The 14214-nt window shown below is 40.9% G+C and overlaps 3 protein-coding genes across 7 annotated transcripts in view; 1 reads left to right on the forward strand and 2 right to left on the reverse strand.

Moving 5' to 3' along the window:
- Window positions 1–2662: 2662 nt before the first annotated feature.
- RB195_022885 (uncharacterized protein) lies at window positions 2663–3463 on the reverse strand (the record flags this gene model as incomplete). Its single annotated transcript, XM_064210127.1, has 1 exon — window positions 2663–3463. One exon carries the CDS (start codon window positions 3461–3463, stop codon window positions 2663–2665), a length of 801 nt encoding a protein of 266 aa, XP_064066009.1.
- RB195_022886 (uncharacterized protein) lies at window positions 2663–6501 on the reverse strand (the record flags this gene model as incomplete). 3 transcript variants are annotated; one of them, XM_064210130.1, is made up of 5 exons in its annotated part: window positions 2663–3614; window positions 3668–4096; window positions 4133–5065; window positions 5271–6394; window positions 6454–6501. In XM_064210130.1, the coding sequence occupies 5 exons, from the start codon at window positions 6499–6501 to the stop codon at window positions 2663–2665; spliced, it is 3486 nt and encodes a 1161-aa protein (XP_064066008.1). The 3 variants fall into 3 exon arrangements, with proteins under 3 accessions (XP_064066008.1, XP_064066010.1, XP_064066011.1); XM_064210129.1 differs by lacking the exons at window positions 2663–3614; window positions 3668–4096; window positions 6454–6501 and having other exon boundaries at window positions 4111–5065; window positions 5271–6292; XM_064210128.1 differs by lacking the exons at window positions 4133–5065; window positions 5271–6394; window positions 6454–6501 and having other exon boundaries at window positions 3556–3963.
- Window positions 6502–8007: 1506 nt separating this feature from the next.
- The window catches only part of RB195_022887 (uncharacterized protein), a gene marked incomplete at both ends in the record, with an annotated part of 92084 nt that continues 85877 nt past the window's right edge, over window positions 8008–14214 (forward strand). For 2 of the 3 annotated variants that reach the window (XM_064210133.1, XM_064210132.1), the window contains 4 exons: window positions 11788–11884; window positions 12129–12211; window positions 12271–12349; window positions 12404–12502. In XM_064210133.1, coding sequence (XP_064066013.1) covers window positions 11788–11884; window positions 12129–12211; window positions 12271–12349; window positions 12404–12502 — 358 coding nt within the window. Of the gene's footprint in view, window positions 8143–9934; window positions 9990–11787; window positions 11885–12128; window positions 12212–12270; window positions 12350–12403; window positions 12503–14214 lie in introns of those variants that run through there. The other variant, XM_064210131.1, reaches the window with a different exon arrangement.

The raw sequence follows: 14214 nt of genomic DNA on the forward strand, positions 1-14214 counted from the left end.
AGGTCTACCGAGGTATATTACCCGTGAACTACTCACTTTCGTGATCACCATCGTTGATTACCCCAAAAGCCATGTTTCCCCCAATTCTATACTCTGCGAAAGGAGGAACTCAATCGCTTCAACAAATGTTTCTCATCTTCGTCGCCTCGCTTCGTTTCTCATCACCTGTCGTTTTAGTGATATTGAGCTTTTTATTCTCTCCTTATTTGTTTCTCAATTTTGGGTGTTGGACAAGCGATACTTGTGATAATTAACAGGAAGCTGCTGAGCTGCCTGCAGCACTATTCGTCTCTGCGTAAGTTACAGCTTTCGCTGGGCCTCTTAGGCTGCACCTCTTCCCCAACCATGGCTGGATGCTATTTTCGTGTAGCTAAAAAAATAGCAGAAAACAGTAAATGACAGATGACAAAAAACCGAAATTGGTGGGTTGTGCTGTTTACCCCTTTGCAAGTTGTACCATTTTGAGTTTGCTGACCACGAAAGTAACATCTGGGTGCAACGCCCTCTTTGTGCTAGTGCGCAACTTGTGTTTGAATACGAACTCGTTTGTTTCTATTTTGTTCCATTCGCGAGTTAGGAATGTCATGGACTTTCTGACACATCTAATTTTGAAGAATTGGTAAAGGTTGTGGTGGTTATTTGAAAAAGAAAAGTCAGCGAAAGCTATAGCTTGCAAATCGTATTGTTTCATTTTTCGGGTATTGTGTGAGAGGATGCGAAGTGAAAAAGGAAGTGTTCTCAGTTTATTCATCTACTTGGAGATGCACCTTTTTTTCGTCTCATGGTGGAAGGTAATAAGTAACTTTTTTCACACGGGCCTGCATACAATGAAGAATTGCTTTCTTCTAGTGGTTTCTTGCATTTTTGAGGTTACAAAAACTGTACATTCCTACGAGGCAATCCTCAAACCTTATCAAGAGTTAGACGTCAGTTTCGGTGGACTTCGCGAACGGTATGGAGCATTCAAATGAGGAAACACAAAATTGATTTGTCAAATTATGAAGCTTGGAGAAAGTCTATCCAATCAGCAGCGATGAGTCACCAGTGTGTGGACTTTCTTTGTTTAATGTGGACTTCCTTTCTTTTCTGCTCCAATCGAACGTGCAACGCGTTATCCGCTCAAAAACTGTACTGGTGCCAGTAGGTCTTCTTTGGCTGATAGATGATATGATAAACGGGGTGCGCATCAGGAGGTACCTAGAGCGGCTGTCAGAATATATCCCTAGGAGTCGCGTGCGTCCATAACTGCGCTGCGGTCGGTAGCAGAACTTTACACTACGCATCCAAGATGCCCGGCCATCTACTTTCCGCAGCTGAGCATAGACAGATTGACCAAGGATCTAAGAACTCTGAAATGCGATGATGACCGTTGCAATTCGGGTTATGGTGAGCGTAAGCATGGAGTGGTGTGTAGAATCCTGGAGATGGCTTACTTCTTGTCGGATTCAAAATTTGAAAAATTTGGTGCTTGAGTTTCTTCGTTCTGAAATCCTATTTGTACTCGCCTTATTTTTCTGGTTGTATCCATTATTTGCGCACATTTGTAAACGTGTTTTTGTTTTAGTTTATTTGTTTTTCATTTGTTCTAGTTTATGTTGTTGTTGCTTTATTGGTGTTCGGCTGATGCTATCAATCATCCTGACAGGTGCGAAAACTGTCTTACAGGCACACAGCATGCGGATAGGACCCGCATGCTGTGTGCCTGTAAGACAGTTTTCGCACGCCACTCAACAATTGCTTCTGGCCATATCGATTTCTTAAACAAGGAAAAATATGAAGCAATAAGTGACTCACTAGAGTACAACATGAAGCCAAATTTTTACTCGTACAAAAAGATAGAAATTGCAACTAGAACATATAAATATAGTTCTTATATAGTCTTCTCCGTAACAAAGTGTGAATAAACCAAATTCACTTGCCCTATTCATGGAGAGAACGATTTGAAATGTATCAATCGTTGTATCAGTCTCAAAATGAGTCCCACTGCTTATACTCACCTTGATGAATTTTATTTCCACCAGTCTGAGAGTCCGGCGTGAGCCGGAAAAAGCTCACGCCGGACTCTCAGACTTAGGCTCGCTTCGCTCGCACAACTGTAGTTTTTTGAAGAAAAAGTAAACGAGTGTACAAAATTCGACTAATCAGTAGGCTTCTTCTTTAACCATTAGATGACATTAACGGTAGTGCGCGTGGTCCGACACTGTAGCGGGACCATAAGAGACAGGGAAAAGTGAATTATAAAGTGAATTTATATATATATATATATATATATATATATATATAAATATTTATTCCTGCATTTTCCATCTAACCATTACTTCCATTTTACCTGATCATTGTAAAGTCTTGGTAAACACCGACCTCGCTCATCTTTTTTGTGCCAGCGTGTGCTTCTCGAGGTATCTAACAGCAGAACGATTTTTTCTCCAACTAAAAGCGCAAGAAAGTGAAATAGAGAACCCACCTCTAAAAACTGAGGTACACCTTTTCTTTTTTCAGTAAAATATTTTATTTGATCTTTCCATTTGCACTGTTAACATTGATTTTTTGCCTGAATATAAGCTTTGGATAATATGATATATGAGTCTGAGGTAAGTAGTAGTGTTCAGCCTCATTTTATCACCTTTTTACTTCTGGCTTGTCTTTCATCTCTACAGTAACTTCATAACAGAACCTCGTTGTACACAATGTTCTTCACTGAACCATGCAGTGTGCCTACCTTCAGTCCGGCTGGCGTCCTTGCTCGGGAAAAAGCCACGTAGAGTTGTCCGTGACTGAAAACGTCTTCCGGCAAGTACACTCCCACTTCATTGAAGGACTGTCTTTGAGCCTTATTTATAGTCATTGCAAAAGCAAGACGTAAAGGAAATTGCCTTCTTCGCAGTTGGAACGGTAGCTGCTTTTCCCAATAGTTGTCAATCCTGGGTATTACAGCTAACTGGTTTTTTCGGCTCCCGCAAACAAAGCGACAGCCAAGCACATAGCGTCCAAAGGTTTCTACTCTCAGTCGTGTTCCGTTGCAGAGACCGTTGACAACGTCAAGATTGCGCAGAAGCATGACGATTGCACCTTTCTTCAGACGTAGCTCATGAGGTGGCATTCCAGTGGGTTCCAACGTGTTTAGGTACTCCACTGGGTACAACTCATCCCAGCTTCCTTCATAATACACAGCCTCGTCAACGCTTTTGTAGACGCGCTCATCTTGCTGACAGAATGTGCATAGTCGTTCGAAGGCCTCATTATTTAGCTGCCTGACATTCAGATTCATGGGAGGCAAAGTAGCCCGTTCACAAAGGTTAGTATCATTTGGATCAATCGTCTCGCCAAAAATTTCCGTGACAATACTCCTCTGACACCGGAACTCCTTCAAAATCTGAATTCGTCCTTCTTTATCGTTCGCCGTGCCATTACCTACCTCCAAAAGGAAATTAGCCCATCCAAGTCCCGCTTCTCGAGTTCTCATGTTGACGTCAAGACGATAAATCTTGAATAGTGACCAAAGAACAGAATTTGTTACGCACGAATTTACAAAGTCGTCGCATTGTCCGTGCTCAACTACTGGTAATACTTGCCGAAAATCGCCTCCAATGATGAATGGCTTGCCGCCGAACGGCCTGTCGTTCTGCATGATATCACGCAATAAACCTTCAACAGCTTCGAGGCGCACTTTGCAGCCATTGAAATTTCATCCCATATGATAATATCAATGGCCTTGAGCTGTCGTGCTTCTTTCTGCTGACGTTTCATCAAAGACGTGCGATTTTCATCAGCCATGTTGAGCTTGAACGCTGAGGTTACCGTTCGTCCATTCGGCAATAGATTGGGTGCGATTCCAATCCAACCAACACACAGTACTTGACGCCGCTGCCCCATGGCCATGTTGTAGATGGTATTATAGAGATATGCTTTCCCTGATCCTCCTGGCCCATCGATGAAAAAACATCGGTCGTCTCTGCGATTCATTGCTGTAAGGATGTCATCAGCAGCTTTTCTTTGATGCGTATTCAGTGATGCATATAGCCGTGATCCTTCACTTTCATGTTGACCATAGTCAACTGGGACATCAGCAAGTGAAGATCGTTGATTTGCAGGTGGCCTAACTATTTGGATCTAATCTCTGCCAAGCGGTAACATCCTGTCAGCGATGTCGAAATAGGCAGCAGCAATTGCATCTTCTGGGTCTCCTCCCATATTAGTGAAATCGTCAGCCATCGATGCCGAAAACTCAGTCCATAGTTCCTCAGCGTTTGCGAGTTCACAGTAACAGAGCAAGCAAGCAAAGAAATTGTGTAACGTTGATGCTATTTGAAACTGTGCAGCTTCCTGAATACTTTGACGATAGTATGTGTCGTCATCAAGGAATCCGGAAGCCTTCGTCGCTTCCGAAAACTTCTCGTACGTGCGTCCATCTACTGTTCTCAGGTCTTGGAATGACATTTTTCCTTTCGTGTTCAACAGAAGGATGCGGAGACTGTACCGTTCTACATCTCGTGGTGAGACTGTGTACATGCATCCTATTTCCTTAACTCCACGTCTTCTTGGTTTCCAACCATGCCGTGCCGTGAATGAAAAATGCTCAGGGATCTGATAATAAAACAGTTCGCGAGCATCAATGTTTGTATCAGACTGCAGGCCGTTATCAAAAACATTGGCACACGACCGGTTGAGCTCAAAATAAGCGGTGAGGGACGTGAAGTTAGAATGTGCGCTATCTACAGCCTGTTGTTTTTGTCCTGCGACAAAGTGAACGGTCTGATATCCTGGCAGGTGAACAGCCAATCTGCATACAGCGTGCGACTTTTCTTGCATAGCAAACTCAAACATTCTGTGAAGAGCTTGAGGTGGGCATACACATCGAGTGTTCAAATGTTGTTTGATCTCGTCTACCACACCATTTCCGCTGTCATCAGAATCGCTTTCAATTGTTATTCGTGCACGATCGGGACCTTTATAGATGTATTTGTATAAGTACTTGACTGCCGAAACTGTACCACAAATTTCAACGTTTACGTGACAGTTAAACTTCGTAAAAAGGCGCAAATTGGTCGGTGCGACCCATTCATCACTATATACACTTCCATTGAGCTAGACCGTTGTGCGATTCCGTCTCCTATACTCTGTGTAGCTATCAGCTTCCATGAATGTGCTTTCACGCAGCTGTTTGGGGAAATGTGTTCTGCGTGATGCGTGCACCACTTCTGTCCACCAACGTTGGATCCCCGCCACCTCTTCCAGTCGGAAAAAGAAGAGGGTACGTGAGAACGTCGCACCTTTTGTCCATATCACTGATGTTCATCAAGGACGTCCCATCCGACTCTCTGAGGGAAACTGCAAGACTTCTTGCGGGCGGAACATCATTCTCTTCTCCAACATACACCACTGCGACCTCATTAGCTGTAGGCATTGCATACTGACCACGTGCGATGTTCCTTCCGCTATTTTCTTCAAAAACCATTCTGATAGTAGTTGGTCGACGATTATCGCGGTTCGCTGCTTCTTTCTCAGCTCTTTCAACTTCACTCATCATTTTGAACGACCGCGCATAAGCATTGTTTTGGGCGAACCACTCACTCAAGAATCTCATAAGCTCTGGATCACAGCAGATAATCGCTAGAGCCGAGTTGAAATTTCTTATATTTTCCAAAAAGTTTCTGTGACGCTGTCTATGTTCCAGAGATGCGGAACTTTCTCTTAAGAAAAGCTGTTTGAGAGGCTCTTGAAATTTTTCGAATAAATCGAACACAATCCGGTCATGATTGCAGTAGTCCCCAAATATACCTGGATACTGCTGCTTGACTTCAAATTGAAAGTGTCGCGCTCCACAGTTCATACAACGACAATTCATTTCACCTAAGTAGTTAGTCTCTGCTGTTCGAGTTCTAAGCGCAAGACCAATCGTCTCTAGTGGAGCGCGGCGCCGCCGCCGCTGTCTCTCAGCATCGGCGTGCAGTCGGTGAATACGGTGCTCATGGCCATCGTTGAGACTTTGTCTTCGTTGGCGTTTTCCGTTCAGAATCAAGCGCTCGGAGCGTCGTGCAGCATCTTCGTTTTCGCGCCGCCTATGCTGGCGCTGTGCATTTTCAGACAGACGTACAGCTCTTTCCTCAGCGCCTTCGGTTTGTCTGCGTCTCTGCTGGCGTTGAGCATTTTCAAAGAGGCGCTCACTTCGTTCCTCAACAGTTTCAGCTTGGCGCCGCCTGTGTTGACGCAGCGAGTTAGCTGCGAGACGTTCGGATCGCCGCTCAGCACTTTCGTTTTGGCGTACTGCTTGTTGGCGTAGCGAACTTGTCATAAGTCTAACCGAACGCTGTTCAGTGTTCTCATTTTGGCGCAGCAGCTGATGACGATGCGAGTCTTCTAGCTGTCGGAGAAGACGTTCTGCGCTGTCTTCATTCTGTCTTCGTCCTCGCTGACGTTGCGTATTCGCAATCAGGCGTGCTTCCCGCACATTACGTGTTTCGGCTGTGCGGTGACTTCTTTGTCGTTCGGCATCATTGGCATGTATACGTGGACGGCCACGTATACATGCCAATGATTTCACATGGATTTCACAGTGAGTTTATATAGAATGAGAGACAATTATGTAAAGCAGAAGTTTTTTCAAAGCGCAATCACTGAATAAATCTCACGGTTGAAATAAAGACAAACAATTATCTGATTGTTTCTGTATCTGTATTAACTAACAGTAATAAGTACCACTATCAAATTAAACTCATTTCAAATTTATAAAAAGAACTGAACGTGACATATGCTTGTTCATAATGTAATGCTAAGATTGAACGTGTAATAAAGCTTTGTATTTGTTTCGCCATTTTTATCCTGCTTAAAATAATCTCCCGAACATCAACATATGATTCCATGGAACCAAATTTAAATTCAAAACAGGTGATACAGAAAAAGTAATGGTTAGAAAATAATTATGAATGACAGTTTTTTAGCCTTTTGGAGGTCACAAAATAAAATCCACCCGTGAAAAAACCATTTCTGTAATTCAATAATCTAAATAAGAACACTTAACCTATCTGTATGAATGAACGACTAACTTACTTTGCAATAGTGGAGGTATACGTACACAAAAAAGTTTATGTACTCTCCCTAACATATGACAAAAATTGACCTGTCTTAACATGGCTTTCATAATTTTCTTGCAGTTGTTAGTGGTGGTTCAACGGTAGAATGCTCGCGTTCCAGGCGAGCTTGCCGCGTTCAATTCTCGCAGATGCAGCGCTCCTCGCCTTCATGGAACATTTTGATGATATATCCACAAATACGTGCAAAAAAGTCGTCAGAAAAGGAAATGGCTGGGAAATAATCGCAGATCTCAATTTTCTAACTTTCTCAGAGGCCGCAAAAAGGAACTCTACTTTTGAAAAACATGAGATGTAATGATTTCAAGAACGAAATACGATGATTTTGTGGTTTTGAATTACTCAAACAGAAACGTAAAGCTATCTATGTGATCAAAAGACTAATCACTTTAAGTGCCTCCTAAAATTGAAGGTGTATGTACTCATAAAGTTTTATATGGTCTATTTAACACATGACTATAACAAATCTGTTTTATAACAGACTTCATACATGACGATTGAATTGAGAGTGGCTCAGTGGTAGAATGCTCCCTCTTGAGGTGGGTGTCCCTGGTTCGGTCCCCGTCGATGGAAAGGTTTTGTTCTTTGTAGAGAATTTTCGTGACACACAGACAAACATGCTCAAAAAAGTGTTCAAAAGAGTTAACGCCTAGTCAGTAAGCATGGACTCTCTTGCCTTTCAGAAACCACAGAAGATGGAGCTCCACCTTCGAAAAACCTCAGGAGAATACATCTTTAAAAGAAGTGCGATATTTTTTTTTTGATTTGTGAATGATCCGAACAAAAACGCAAAGTTAGAGGTATACGTACACATACATAACAATTCATATTCTATCCTTGATATATGGAGAAGACTGACCCGTCTTGTCACTACTTTCATAGAATTTTGCAGAATTGTTGACAGTAGTTCAGTTGCAGAATGCTCGACAGCCAAACACGTCTCTCGGGTTCGATGCCCGTCGATAGAGCGTTTTCCGTTACTATGGAGAATTTTTATAATACGCAAGCAAAGGAACTTACACAGGCTAAGCCTGTCATTACGTGGCAGTGTGAAGTATGTGGCATTGCCCAGAAGCCGAATTTAACAGAAAAAAAGAAAAAAAGAAATTCGAAGGTTTGTTACACGTTCAATAACCTGAGCAGTTTCTTTACAACTGAAATAAAAACCCGGAGAGTGGTAGCTCTGTGCGGTTGAAAAGAACATGGAACGAACTGAACAACTACGCTCTTTTCTAGATGTTAGAAAAAGACAAAACCGTTCCAATGGAAGGATGGTGAGGAATGCCCAATATTAGGGATGCCGTTCACTTCCTCATTGATCCAAAGTGATGGATGGGAATTTCATGAATACAGTCAGTTCTTGATCTTTCTGTTCAAGTAATGCTAAGATTAAACAAAATTTCGCATTCATTTCCTGTTTTCTTGTCATGATTAAGTTGAGTTCTCTAACATTACCACATTTTTTTTTTGGAACTTCATTTCTTCTACACTTCATTTCTCTGGAACCAAAGACACAATTAATGGCTCTAATAGGCCACATCATTTGTAAAAAAAAAAAAAAGAAAAAAAAAAGAAAAAAAAACATTTGCTTGCAGAAAAGTCCTTAGAAAAAGTAGTGTATAGGAAGTATATAATGGTTAAATGGAAATGCAGGAATAAATATTTCACTGTATTGCACTTTTTCCTGTTTCTCTTGTTATTCTCTTATAGTGCAGCTGTGAATTAAAATATAGTAGGAACTAATCTGCCCTATCAAAGCATTCATAAATCTTCGTATGTCTGGTGACAATTGTTCACTTTTAGGATGCTCGCGTCTTAGGAGGGCGGTGATGGTTCGGTTCTCATAGACGCAAAGTTTTGCATCATTATGGAGTCTGAACGGCCAGTTTGAACGTCCGGCTAAAGCCGGACTTCTAACTTTTTGTAGTGTTTGCTTCGCTCTCCTACATCGACTAATAAGAAATAACAGTAGTGACTTTTTTGTAAAATTATAATTGTCCCTTTAATCAACCCTTTCTTCAATTTTTTTCCTCAAAAATTCAAGCATGGATTAGAGATTTCACGATTTTCTTCCTAAACTCGTCAGTACTATATTTGGAGAACAATCAAACTTGATTTTACATCTATGTTTCTCTGAAAACTCCACAATTTGGAAAAATTATTCGAAGTATGAGCTTCCTCCGCTCTCAACCATTAGCACAGAATGTTGTGCTAAACCATTAGCACAGAATAGTGTGCTAACATGAAGTGACTTGAATATCATCATCGTAGTGATGAAGATAGCACTCTACAGTGTAAATTCACATAAAAGTTTATTTACACTCACTAAAATATGATGCAAACTTGGCTTATCAATGTCAAGATACATGTTAAGATACCTCTGGACAGTGGGGGAAAGGTAGAGTACTCGTCTAGCAAGTGCATGGTGACGGTTCGGCGCCCCACCGGTGCAGAGTTTTGCATCATTATGGAGTATTTTCGTGACACACAGAAAAAAATACAGACAAACACACACACACACGGACTAAGCGCGTTATTATATAGCATGATAGCCTCCTCGAACTATGAAAGCCGCAAGATTAGTATCTCACGTTATGTGTGTTATATGGTGGGTGTGACTTACCGAAGATCAACGGAGGACACAGCTAACTTCGGATTTCGAATTAACATCGAATTAATTAGTCGGTTTCACTTTTGGGTTCAGTTATTTCATCATTTTTCGCTTATTCTTAAAAATATGACGCATTTTTCCGTAATTTCCAAGAACAATCTTCATTTACAAACGGGTTTCCCATTGTGAAGCTCATGTTTTATCATTCCATTTCCTTATATGCTCGTTTTATCAGGGTATTCAAGTAGAAATACCATGGGGGCCTTTGGAAGCGCCTAGGATTTACCCAAGTAAATTGGGTGCAGCCGAGGTGTGTGCCTGCAGCAGCGATCGCCATTACGCCTGTCCAAGCGCACTGTTCATCCCTAGTCTCGGCCTACCTCTTACACAGACGGCCCTCATGATATCTCTACTTGGAAACCTTGACAAAACGAGCTTATAAGGGAATGAAATGGTAAAACATGAGCTTCACAATGAGAAACCCGTTTGTATATGAAGATCGTTCTTGAAAATTACGGAAAAAGACGTTAAATTTTTAGGAATGACAGAAAAATGATGAAATAACTGAACGCAAAGTGAAACCGACTAATTAATTCGATGTTAATTCGAAATCCGATGTTAGCTGTGTCCTCCGTTGATCTTCGGTAAGTCACGGCCACTATATAACACACATAACGTGAGATACTCATCTTGCGGCTTTCATAGTTCGAAGAGGCAATGGAAATAAAGTTCGTAAAGGTGAGTATATGCCGCATGGTATATTTTTTGAGACCAAACTGACTGAAATATTTCAAAGCCTGCTTATGAATTCGGCGAGTAAATATCGTTACTTTGTTACGGAGATGACTATATAACAGCTATATTTATGATATATATTCTAATATATATATATATATATATATATATATATATATATATATATATATATATATATATATATATATATATATATATATATATACATATATATATATATATATATATATGTAGTATATATATATGTATATATATATATATATATATATATATATATATATATATATATATATATATATGTATGACTTGACTTAATCGAGTAATATATATATGTACATATATATATTACATATATATATATATACATATATATATGTACCATCTCATATTTTTCCATGCTCAAATCAATGCAAATCGATATGGCTAGAAACAATCGTTGACTGACAACTGTGCAGCGTCCTATCCGCGAGACATGCCTTCAAGGATATTGTGTGCCACCAGGACAGTTTTTGCACGTGCTAGGACGATTGATAGCATCAACAATCAGTCGAACACCAATAAAACAATCTCATATAAAGATAAAGTGTGCTCCACTTCCGCCCTGAAAAACAAATAAACTAGGAACACGCTTAGAAATGTGCGCGAATAATGGATAGATTTAGAAAAATAAGGCGAGTACAAATAGGATTTCAGAACAAAGAAACTCAAGCACTAAGTTTTTCAAATTTTGAATCCGACAAGAAGTAAGCCATCTCCAGGATTCTACACACCACTCCATGCTTACGCTCACCATATACGCGAATTGCAACGGTCATCATCGCATTTCAGAGTTCTTAGATCCTTGGTCAATCTGTCTATGCTCAGCTGCGGAAAGTAGATGGCCGGGCATCTTGGATGCGGAGTGTAAAGTTCCGCTATCGACCGCAGCGCAGTTATGGACGCACGCGACTCCTAGGGATATATTCTGACAGCCGCTCTAGGTACCTCCTGATGCGCACCCCGTTTATCACATCATCTATCAGCCAAAGAAGACCTACTGGCACCGGTACAGTTTTTGAGCGGATAACGCGTTGCACGCTCGACTGGAGCAGAAAAGAAGGGAAGTCCACATTAAACAAAGAAAGTCCATACACTGGTGACTCAGAGGTGGGTGGAGGGTAAGGATGGACATTGCACTTGGACAGGCGTAGCGGCGATCGCTGCTGAAGGCACACACATCGCTTTCACCCTTGGGTTTGCTTGGGTAAAAGGACAAAGTTTTCTGGCGTTAATCAATCCGCTTGGGATGCAAATCTGATATAACTCTGATACCGATTTATCGACCCCGGAGGAATGAAAGGCTTCGTGAGCACTAGGGCGGATTCGAACCTCCGGTCGATCGTGCAGGCAGCGGAACTCCAAGCGACTGCGCTAAATCCGCTCTATACCTGTATATATATATATATATATATATATATATATGTATATATACATATATATATATATATATATATATATATATATATATATAAGTTCTTGTGTATACTTGTCGTTTTGCTTGTGTTTCTCTAATTGGTGTAAATGTCGGACGATTGATCCTTCTCCCTTTTTATGTTTCACAGAGTTCTTTTCTCTGAACCCCGCATGTCTTTTTTTTCAAAAGTAAGGATGAACTAATTAGTTTTCTTTTTCAGATAAGTGGGTGGTTGAAGACACCTCGAATGAAAATGAACAGAAATCCTCAGCGGATGTTTCTATTAGTAGTGAACGGTACATAGTAAGTTCTTACGTTCTCTGATATGTAGGTTCAGTTCGTAACTTGTATGGCTTTCTTAGTTGGGCTCACGCTACACTGTGTCCGAAGATTTAAATGAAATACCACGTCACCATTCATTTTCGGAGAGAACACGATTCCGTACGGTTTTGAGATTTTCATTGAGATTTATTAGAACATTTACCATCCATCTAGAAGGCAGCTGTGATGCGAGAGCACCGCATTCGAATTATTGCTGTGCCAAACTGTGCAAGAACGACCAGAAGTTCGACAACACCAACAGGAATGAAGAGTGTGAGTGAAATAGCAAATTATATATTGTGAAACACAGGAGGTATTAAATTATAGCTGCATTTTTTTTTGTTGCGAAATATGTGAGCTGTTGAAGTTTAGACTTCCCTCCAAATATTGTGAAGCGCGATATGCGGGTTTCTACTGCCTTTTGTGCTGGTAACTCTGTTTTTCAATTTTACATACTAATGAACGTCCAGCTAACGAGTGACATCAAAGGTTTTATGGTGCTGCTTCCACTCTCCTTCAGTGATCAATAGAAATTGAAATTGAAAGTAGGGACACTTTCTGTAAAATTAAATTCGTAATTTTGTAACGAAGTTTTAACGTCTTTTTTTAAAAGAGATTTAAGCATTGATGATTTCATAATTTTCTTCCTAAATACATTAGTATTACATTTGGGAGTATTCGAAGAACTTAATTTTACGCATACATTCCTTCGATGAAGGATGAAGGATAAAGGGCACGGCGTTGATCAATCTCTATCCGCTTGCGCGTTCGACTTCAACTCAGACTTCGTTTGAGGTTGATAAATGTGCATGCAGCCTTACTATGACATGGGGGCTAGCCGACGTGCCAATACTGGGTGTTTTTGTCTTCCCAGACAAGTCAGGTACCAAATTTATCGACCTCGGTGGGGTGAAGAGCTTGGTTTGCACCAGGGGAAGCATGGGTTTCTTTCCTCATTTCTTCAACAATTTCCACACCATGATGTGCTAACGAAATGACATGAAGTAAACCTCACCATCGTGGTGATAAAGATAACGCTCCACCTCAGAACATAAACTGTTAGCTACTATTTAAGTAGTTGTTTGCATCTTATCTTCAATTTTTGGGGAAAAGATGTTACCAAAGCGATAAGGAAAGCGTGCAGAGCGATAGAGATGCAGGAAAATACATTCGGGTGAAACGCAATACACGTAGTTTTCGCCGTCATAGAACAATTTATAACATCTCATTTACTTCTTGAAAATTCACTTGGAGCTATTAGACGGTTACTTTTCCCACTAAAGACGCCGTGAAACCGCCCCCGCTTCCCCGATTTTACCAATTTCTGGTGCTAGAGGCACCAATCCGACGGCGTTGTATTTGTTTCAGTGCTTTCTGGAATTTATTTACACACACAAACATACGTGACAGAATAAGCTCGTTATTATAATAATAGCATAATATTTGTTCCGATGTCGAATGAAGAGGCCGTTTTTAGCGCGAAACATAGCTCGTCGCTTATATCATGACCTCGTCATGATATCGCGTAGGTTGCCTCATAACGTAGGAGAACGTTTACTCGACTAGTCACCTTAGTTTGATTTCATTGAGAGCATAGAGAAGAATGAAACAACGGATGTGTATGTTCGCACTGAAAGCACTAATTTTGAATGGTACTTGGTAAATGTCTGGCATTGATCAGACCTCTTGAAATGCACCAACGCTCTCGACTTCAATTAGTAATCGTTTCAGAAACGTGTGTCTGGCCTACGTGTGCGACGTCTGGCTGTCGCACACCTCATTTGACGTGATAAAAGCCTCTGGCTGTAGAGTTGCCTTAACCAAAGGATATATAATGTAAGGTCGGCTGCGCAAATGAGTAGAAGCTCACCGGAGTCGCTGAACGAGTTGCTGTAACTGCGAAAGAGTGTCGAATTATAAGACTCTAGGGGAAACTTTTGGTGTGCGAAGTCGCTGTGCTCGTGCACGAACTTATTGTCCGGAAC

This window comes from Necator americanus, chromosome X (genome assembly GCF_031761385.1).
Source record: "Necator americanus strain Aroian chromosome X, whole genome shotgun sequence".
NCBI lineage: Eukaryota > Metazoa > Nematoda > Chromadorea > Rhabditida > Ancylostomatidae > Necator > Necator americanus.